At 46.1% G+C, this 9,315-nt stretch overlaps 1 protein-coding gene across 4 annotated transcripts; it reads left to right on the forward strand.

The window, feature by feature from the left end:
• The first annotated feature begins 745 nt into the window (after positions 1 to 745).
• Positions 746 to 9,072, forward strand: LETMD1 (LETM1 domain containing 1). 4 transcript variants are annotated; one of them, XM_037136873.2, is made up of 9 exons: positions 746 to 1,002; positions 1,532 to 1,704; positions 3,250 to 3,365; positions 3,988 to 4,070; positions 5,390 to 5,576; positions 5,673 to 5,774; positions 5,876 to 6,028; positions 6,421 to 6,517; positions 8,046 to 8,212. In XM_037136873.2, the coding sequence occupies exons 1-9, from the start codon at positions 746 to 748 to the stop codon at positions 8,114 to 8,116; spliced, it is 1,239 nt and encodes a 412-aa protein (XP_036992768.2). In that variant the 3' UTR covers positions 8,117 to 8,212. The 4 variants fall into 4 exon arrangements, with proteins under 4 accessions (XP_036992768.2, XP_036992778.2, XP_036992787.2 ...); XM_037136883.2 differs by having other exon boundaries at positions 1,553 to 1,704; XM_037136892.2 differs by lacking the exon at positions 6,421 to 6,517 and having other exon boundaries at positions 8,046 to 9,072.
• The last annotated feature ends 243 nt before the right edge of the window (positions 9,073 to 9,315 follow it).

Genomic DNA, 9,315 nt, shown 5'->3' on the forward strand with positions numbered 1-9,315 from the left:
TTGTTTAAAAATGTTTATTTCATACCTACTACGCGCCAGGTATGGCACCTAGTGATAGGGGTAAGGTATAACAGTGAACAAGACAAGATGCTTGCCCTCAATCTGGTTCCGGGAACCTGCTAAACAAGGAAACAAAGGTATAAACGATGTAAGTGCTGAGTGCTATAAATAACATACACAGGGTGATAGGGGGGAAAATGTGTGTACTTTGGTCAGAGAAAGCCTCTTAGGAAAGTGGCATTTGAAACCCAAGTTGGGTCTGCAGGAGGTGTTTAAGGAGAGATATTTTCCTACAAACCTAATCCGGGAAACCCAACAATAAGAAAAAGCAGACTTGGTTTGCACCGAGGGTACTCCCAGGCCTCCGGCCACCTGACAGTAACTGGAAAAGGACAGTTTCCAGACGAGTCGACCCCCTACTAGAGAACGCCGCGGGTCCTCCCAGCCCCCAGGAGGCGCCAGGGCCCCAGGCACTGTAAGATTGACTTCCGGCACCTACCGCCTTCAGGCCCCAAAGCCTGGGGTACGGACACAAGGCGTAGACGACGATAGGGAATTGAGAGGGTCACTAGGCCGTCAAAGAGAGGACGTCCTCCAGATCGCAAACCCTACCATTGGCACAACACTCGCTCCCTTTGGGATAGCCCGCTTCCAGCACCTTTAAACTAGGAAGTACTGGCTGCGTCCAATCCGACCCTTTCTTCCGTACTCAGTCTCTCCAGTCTTCGGCTTTCGTTCGAGCTGGATGAGCGCAAGGCGAGCGGTCTACGGTTACCAATCAGCTCCCAGAGAAGGCGCATGCGTAATTAAACGAACGCGACTTACTGTGAACCACGACCTGAAGAAAAAAACCTCTTTTGCCCCCTCCCTCGCTGAGAAGATGGCGCTCTCCAGGGTGTGCTGGGCTCGGACTGCTCTGTGGGGTTCAGCGGTCACCCCCGCACCTTATGTCACCCGGAGGCTGCAACTTGTTCGCTTTGGACTGGCCTGGGGGGCCCCTCGGTGAGGGACCTGGAAAAGGAAAAGCATTTTTTGACGTACAGGCCCTTCTAGTGTCTCATTCTTCCTTGCATGCTGTCTCTTAGTAGTCAGGGTTCCACTCTCTGGCCTCGGGATTTTTATTCTTCTGTTCAGAAATCGCACCCCGAACCCCCCTAGTGACCTGGCTTCTTGACGTTCTGATCTCTTAATACCCTATGTAGAATTCCCGGCACGTCGTGACTTCGTTTTTCGGCTTCCCTTTTCCGACTCAGGTTTTACCGCTGTTTACCTCGGTCCCACCTGTCTGGCTTGATCCTGCTGCTCTGGCCTCAAACTGTGCGCTCCATCCTGACTTGTGCCACTCCCCGACTTGCTTTCCTGCCTAGCCTCTCATCTACATCATTTGTTTTTTTCAGTCTGATGGCTTATCTCCTCTTGATCCCAAGGTCTTCCTTGTATTTCGGAGGTTTTAGTGTACATTCTATGAGGCCTGTGTTTTACATCAGGGACGCCAGGTATGAGGAGGCTTCTTGGACTGATTCCCAGATAGTCTGTTTGATCCTCCTTGTAGGTCTTCAAAGCTTCACCTTTCTCCAAAGGCAGATGTGAAGAGCTTAATCTCTTATGTGGTGACTAAGACAAAAGTGATTAGTGGGAAGTACCATCGTTTTTTGGATCGTCATTTCCCCCGCTTCTATGTCCTGTACACAACCTTCATGAAAGGTAAAAACTGAAATAGAAATCACTAGAATTAGCTCTAGGGCAAAGTCAGAAGGTTAGACTAAGTAAGATAATTTGCAGGTTTTGTTATGGGAGAGTGAGCAGGGGGTCTTATGTTTCATAAATGCTCGAGTGTTAAAATAAATCTTTTAAGTTAGCACTTCTTGAGGGTGTTTCTAGAGGTATTGTGAGAGCAGCCCTGGTGGAGTAGCTTAGTTGGTTGGAGCATCGTCCCTATACACAAGGTTCAGGTTCAACACGCCCCTCCCCTCAGGGTTCACACAACATTCAACCAGTGAATGCACGATGTCTGTCTCCCTCCCTCTCTCAAATTAAAATTAAAATTAAATTAATAATTAAATTAAAATTATTTTTAATAATTTTTTTAATTTTTAAAAAGAAAAGGCATTATGAGAAACAACTTCTAACAATATCCAGAGGGAATATAGGTGTTTTTGCACTTTTCTTAACCACACACGTAACTATAGTAGAAAGTCTGCTGTGCACAGCAGCAAGGGTCTATGGCTGCACAGACTTGCCCTGTGATTTATCAGTTGAGTTGGCCCATAAGAAAATGGGGTTTAATGCTTGTTACAAACCTATCCTAGGTAGCATAGTGTGGAAATAGCTCTGCAGTGCTTGGTTTCTGAATGTTTTGGTTCAAATCAGAGCTATGCTAATTACTAGGAGATGGTATAGTGCCAAGTGCCTACTCTGGCACCAGAGTGCCTGGGCTCTCTGGCGGTGTGATTGGGCTAGTTACCTAACCTCTTCATCGTTTGGTCTTATCTGTGAATTGGGAATAATGAAACCTACCTGTGTGACCTTACAGTTGTGAAGATTAAATTAATACATGTAAAATAGTTAAGGCCTGATATAGTAAGGGCTCAATAAATGTGCCCATAACTATTATTATACTCTATACTTTTATCATAATATCAATTATAATAAATACCACAGTCAGCTCTGAATATTATCATAATTATTACTAGCTTTGTGACCATTATTACCACATGCTTTCTTCTGTATTATGTTGAAGCCAACCTAGACAGTATATTATTTCATTCATAAGGAGGAAAGCATTTTTAAAAACTAATGTTCTAGTTAAATGTAAGAATTCTAGCATGAAGAGAAAAATGCAACCCTAGAAATATGTTGCATTACAGTAATTATAAAAGTGTGTTAGAAAGGGGATAAGTTAATTTCTGGTTGGGGAATACAGAGTTGATCGAAGACTTCCTGAGGTTAGGGAGCTTTGACATTTTGCTTTAAAAAGGGAATGAGTAATGAAGCAGAAAAGAGAGACCATTCCATAGTAGATGCAGAAGGCCCACTTGACTAGAAGAGAAGTGATGTACTGTGGGAAAAAGGATGAGAAAAGACAGGTAGCGTGGCCTCACAAGAGCTGCAAGTGGCCTAGATGGAATTTTAATTTCGAGTAGTGTTGGGGAGGGACAAACGTGTGTGTTGGGGTGGGCTTGGAATAGGAGGCTGTGGTAAGATTCATACTGGTAACATCACACTCTGTCCTCTGCTTCAATGAGGCAGGATTGCAGATGATTTGGGCTGATGCCAAGAAGGCTAAGAGAATACAGACAAACATGTGGAAGCACAATATAAAGTTTCATCAACTTTCATACCGGGAGATGGAGCATTTGAGACAGGTATGGGCCAGGGGCAGGTACCCAGAAGTTCACGGTGAGATAATTAAAATTAACTAAGATCTCAAGTGTTTTTTCTTTTCTGTTTTGTTAACCACTGACCAAGCTTTTGCCCTTTGCCGTGAGATTAAAGTATTGAATTAAAAGAGCATCAGATTATTTGCCAAAATTGGATTCTTTCAGAGTTGTAGCCCTCTGTAGCAGAGCTCTATAGAATTTCAGGTGCACTTTCTGAATAAAAGTTATAGGCAGTAAAATCTAATTTGTTTCTGAACACAGAAAAATCTGCAAGGATCCAAAAGGCAGCAGGAAAGTGATATTTGATGGTGACTTGATGGGTAGTTTTGGAGCTGAGAGTAAGATTCTAGGGCCCATTCTGCAGATCAGGAAGAATTCTCTGAGAGATTTGGTATAATGTCAGGCCTCGTACTCGGGAATATTTGGGATACAAAAGTAAATAAGTCAGGGCTTTTGTCCTCAAAGAACCTATCAGCTACAGGTAGACAGAAATAACCTTGATCCTTTGCTGGGCTGTAGTAGAAGCTCACTGCACAGTGGGGTGGCGGGGGTGACCACTGCGTTAAGAATGTGGGCTAAAACTGCATCTGTGTTTATTTCTGCGTAGTTCCGTCGAGACGTCACCAAGTGCCTTTTCCTAGGTATTGTTTCCATCCCACCCTTTGCCAACTACCTGGTCTTCTTGCTAATGTGAGTACAGACTTATGTCTCCCTATCATATTGAAGGTCTATAGATTTTTAAAAATCGCAATTATTTTAAGGAGAACTTTCCATTCAGAAGCTAAGCAGAAGTTATCAAACTTCCTGCTCCAGTCTTTTCATTAGCCCCGGGTTCATAAAAGCCATTCAGAATGCCCGGGTTGCTGGGATAGCTGTAAATGTGGGTGGTCTGGACTCTCCCTGTCTCTGAGCTGCCCCTACATGATGTGAAATAAGATAACGACCTTTTTCATTATCCCCAGAGGCAATAACCCACTCCCTGAGAGACATAGCAATTTGGGACAAATTTTTTTTCTTCAGGAGAGAAGTGCATTTCATATTTTAAAAACGTAAATCTTTATTACTTTATCTCCGAAGATGACACTTTTAGATTATGACCTTGCACGTTCTAGTTCTCTGTTGCTGCACAGTAAACAACTTCAAAGCTTAATGGCTTAAAACAAGCACCATTTTTATGACCTGCTGGGTCAAGAATTTGGTCAGGTAGGTGATGGACATTTCTCTTTCGTGTGGTGTTGACAGAGGTCCCTCACTGACAGTGAGCTGGTGAAGGTTCTAGTCTGGGTGGTTTGAGGGCACTTTGCCCTGTCTGGTGCCTTCGCGGGGGTGGCTGGAAGACTGGGATGGTCAACCACAGTGTCCACTTGTGGCCTCAGGATAGTGCGATTTCTCCAGTGGCAGCTTAGAGCTCCCGGAGTGAGTGTGCCAGCAAGTAAGAACCCACATGGCCCAGAGAAACCATTGTCGCCCAGGCTTAGAGTTCACGAAGATGTACTTCTACTCTCTTCTGTTGGCTGAGTCAGTCACCCAGATTTTAAAAAGGGACATAGACATCACCTCTCAATAAGAGGAGTGCCAGGGAATTTGTGGCCATATTTTAAAACCGTCACACAGGTAGGGAAATAAATTAAAAGCAATTTTGCCCTTTTTACTTTGTATACACATGAAGACTGTATTACTGTTTGAGGTTGTCAACATCGCATACAGTGTCCAGCTCTGTAACTCTGTCCAGCTGTGGCCAAAATTCTCACTAGCGTTGGTTCAAAGGAGTCATTTTATCTGGCTGCTGCCTGCATTCCTCTTCCACTGCTGCTTCCTTTCACAGAACCTCAGCAGTGCGGCTCGACCTTGTGTTTCACTGTATCTCTAAACCTTGGTCTGAGAGCATTTGCAAAAAAAGAGCAGTGTGGTAGGGAAACTGTCTCCACCTCTTCCTAGTGTTCATGTCTGCGAACACTTTCAAAGCATGTCTGCTTTGAAAGTGACTGTGTGATGCCTTTTCCTTTCAGGTATCTGTTTCCTAGGCAACTACTGATCAAACATTTCTGGACCCCAAAGCAACAAATTGACTTCTTAGAGATCTATCATGCTATTCGGAAGCAGTCCCACCCAGAAATCCTTTGTTATTTAGAAAAAATTATCCCTCGCATTTCTGATGCAGGACTCCGGTGGCACATGACAGAGCTGTGCACCAAGGTATTTCTCCAGTTAACCCTTGTTCCAGACTGGGAATCTTGTGAGATTCAATTTGCAACAGCTACCTACCTCTTACCTCTCTCACCCTCTCCCAAGATGCAGCGTGGTACCCATCCAGCAGCACATGATATCCTGGCTCTGAGAGAGGGTTTCTCGAAGCATCCCCTGAGCATGAACCAGCTCCATACTTCACAAATGGTGAGTACTCAGAGGCTTTCTCTTCCCGCAGCTTCACTTTGCTTCAGGTCTTTGCTTGCAGTGGTGCTGTGTTGACTTTCTCCTCCTATATTGTGTCACAGAAAGCCTTGAGTCGAGCCATGCTTCTCACACCTCACCTGCCATCTGTCTTGTTGAGACACCGTTTAAAGACTCACACCACTGTGATTCACCAACTGGACAAGGCTTTGGCGAAGCTGGGGATTAGCCAGCTGACTGCACAGGAAGTGAAATCGGTAAGAGCCTGATTGCAGTACCGACCTTCCACCCTTGGTGGACTTTTGAGTTCACAGGGCTGGAAGCTTAGAAGGAGCTTGTTGTCTTGCTTGTTACAGCAAAATTCAAGCTCTTTATTCTCTCACCTCATTTCTAGATCTTTTTTTTTCCTCAGTGAACTTAAGTACTGGGAAGGAATTATCCATAGTAATTTTGGTTTATGTGTCTTTTGGTCCTTCAAAAATCAAGGCCTCTTTGCTTGTCATCTTAGTTCAAACTGCCCTGGGGAAAGGTTTCTTGGGATGAGGTCGTAACTTATTTCAAGGCGATTTCGGGTTATTTGTGGGGTTACACTTCTGTGGCACACTTGCTCTGTGATTATTAAGGACCATTTTTCTCCTGAGTGTTGCAGGCTTGTTATCTTCGTGGCTTGAATTCTACCCTTATTGCAGAAGACAGGTGTCGAACTTGGCTGGCAGAATGGCTGCAGATTTCCTGCAACCTGAAAGGTAAGACAGATCTCTATGGCTTAACCAAAATCCAAGTCATTTTTGTATTTTATTCTAAGATTATTTTGGATTTATTTATATATTTTAGATATTTATTTATAGATAAGGGAAGAGAGGGAGAGAAACATCAATGTGTGGTTGCCTCTCATGTGCCGTCCACTGAGGACCTGGCCCACAACCCAGTCATGTGCCCTGATCGGGAACTGAACTGGCAACCCTTTGGTTTGTAGGCTGGCATTCAATCCGCTGAGCCACACTGGCCAGGGTTATTTTGGATTTAATTACTGAGTACTGTGAGGCCCTTCTCTCACATATATGTCTAATTGGAAGGCACAAGCTCATTAGCCTACAGGGGCTAAGCAGGTAACAAAATAGACCATACAAGATGAGCGAGTGCACAGTGGGGACGGTGGGAGCACCAGTGTGAGTGCACACCTGTCTGAAGCATTTCTCTGCCCTGTCGTGAAGGCCGTCCTGTGCTGTATGGGGTGTTTACAAGATCCCTGGTCTCTACCCACCACATGCCAGTAGTACCACCCTTCACCCCAGTTCTGACGACCCAAAACGTCCTAAGATGTTGCCAAAGCCCGGGTGGGAGGGGAGAGCAGAGTGTCTGAGTTGAGAAGTACTAGTCTAAAGGTATCCAGATTCAAAACAAAACCACTCAGTTGGCTAAACAATAAGCATCTCAGCATGTAGGCTGGTGGGTCTCCTGTTCGGAACCTTTGGCTGGGCCTTGATGTTTCCTAAGCCTGTGAATATCAGGTAGGCCTGCTAATCCCATTCCAGCTGAGAAATATCACCAGAGCTCTAACTTCTACCAGAAGAATCCCAAGGGTGACAGCGGTGTTTAGTACCATTGCTATTTCTGAATTTTCTGCAGCTGTCACAGGAGAGTCGAGAAATGATGAGCCCTGGTCTGTGAACTGAAAGGTTGCTGGTTCGATTCCCAGTCAGGCCACCTACCTGGGTTACAGTCACATTCTTATGTGGGGACCTGCTAGAGGAAATCAGTCAACGTTTCTCTCACATGTCCATTTCCTCTCCCTTCCTTCCCCTCTAAAAAAAAAAAGACATGAGGATGAGTAGATAGGAGTCTGTGGTGGAAGGAGAGGAGAGTACACGTGCAGGGACTGGAGCGAAGCAGGGGGCTGGGGAACAACAGCCCTCACATCAGGCCTCCTGCACGGGCTCCCTGCCTCTGGCTTCCAGTCCCGTAAACCAGGGCCTGCTGCACGGGCTCCCTGCCTCTGGCTTCCAGTCCCGTAAACCAGGGCCTGCTGCATGGGCTCCCTGCCTCTGGCTTCCAGTCCCGTAAACCAGGGCCTGCTGCATGGGCTCCCTGCCTCTGGCTTCCAGTCCCGTAAACCAGGGCCTGCTGCATGGGCTCCCTGCCTCTGGCTTCCAGTCCCGTAAACCAGGGCCTGCTGCATGGGCTCCCTGCCTCTGGCTTCCAGTCCCGTAAACCAAGGCAGTTGGAAGGTGAGCTGTGCCCTGGCCAAACCATTAACGCTGATGGTGTTTTCAGAAGCTGAGCTGTCCCTTTTGCTACACAACGTGGTCCTGCTTTCCGTCAACTACACCGGGACGAGGCGCTGAGGGAACATGGAGCAGATGCCACTGTCCTGCTGTCACAGCACTGCAGTGTGGGACCAAGCAGCACTTGTCAGCACAGTCCGTGTGCACTGCTGGGTGTGTGAGGCAGAAGAGCGGGTGCCACCGGCTTCAATGCGGCACCCATGTGGGAGCTGGGACCGAAACAAACCCTCTTGCACAGGCGGCCCACGGGAGGCGTCATTCCCAGCTCCCTTGGAATTAGCTGGCCATGGAAGCAGCCACTGCACTGGGCTTTACTGTGACATGTGTAGTTCAGATCCTAGGAAGTAAGCGTTGGCCCCAGGTGGGAGTCCTCGTCTGGCCTGGGGCCTAGCACTGCCGCCTTCTTCTGAGCAGTGTGCGTGTTAAAGCCTGTTTCTGGCTGGGGAGGGGATGGCGCCACTTATACTGGAGCCAGTTACATGCATGTTCTACGACGCTCCTCTTAATCCTGAGGTGACCAAAAGTAGGAATTTTCTCGTCCCCTTCATTGGGGTAACTAACCTCTTTCCTTCTCAAATCCTTTTACCAGTGTAACTTTTTTAGTGAAATAACTTATGGGAACATTTGAATAGAAAAGATGAAAGGAAATGCAAGTGCTTCTTGTCCCCTTCCCCAGGGTTTAAAGCCTTCACACCCTTGTCTTAATTTCTGGGCTGTGCTACAACCCCTGTGGATCTTAAACTCTGCTACCTCCACTGTGTTGCAGCCTTCCCACTGTCACCTACAGTGGTGCTGCAGCCTTCCCACTGTCACCTACAGTGGCTGCTGTCTTTGGGCCACGGATGAAACCCGTCCCGTACTAGTTACTACCCAGCCCAGGAGACCAGGAGAGGTCTGCATCGAGATAGTAAGTTGGGGTTAGCTTTTGTCTCTATTTACATCAGTGACCTGTAGTAACTTATTGTGAATGCATGAAGCACTGTTTTTAAACCCAAGTAAAGATGGTCTGAAATCAATTGCTGGCAGTTACTTATGCATACTCTAATCATTTTGCTAAGACTCATAACCAAACTAATGGGGAGATAACTGGTGGGAATAGAACTTTCTAATGGGATGGCAGTTACGGAGGAACTGATTTGAAATTGATTCTGTTGCTGGATTTTGAATGGTAACTAGGAAAGAAAAACTCATATATATATATATATATATATATATATATATATATATATAGTAATGAAATTGAGTCCTGGCTGGTGTAG

The sequence above is a fragment of the Artibeus jamaicensis genome, unplaced genomic scaffold (genome assembly GCF_021234435.1).
Source record: "Artibeus jamaicensis isolate MK-2021 breed Jamaican fruit bat unplaced genomic scaffold, CSHL_Jam_final contig_233, whole genome shotgun sequence".
Taxonomy (NCBI): Eukaryota; Metazoa; Chordata; class Mammalia; order Chiroptera; family Phyllostomidae; genus Artibeus; species Artibeus jamaicensis.

Excerpts from the sequence above, each read along its gene's own strand:
- LETMD1 (XM_037136892.2), top strand. The coding sequence starts at position 746 with ATGAGCGCAAGGCGAGCGGTCTACGGTTACCAATCAGCTCCCAGAGAA. Across the intron at positions 5,775-5,875 it reads AGCTCCATACTTCACAAATG|AAAGCCTTGAGTCGAGCCAT; the intron begins GTGAGTACTCAG and ends ATTGTGTCACAG. Across the intron at positions 6,029-8,045 it reads CTGCACAGGAAGTGAAATCG|AAGCTGAGCTGTCCCTTTTG; the intron begins GTAAGAGCCTGA and ends TGGTGTTTTCAG.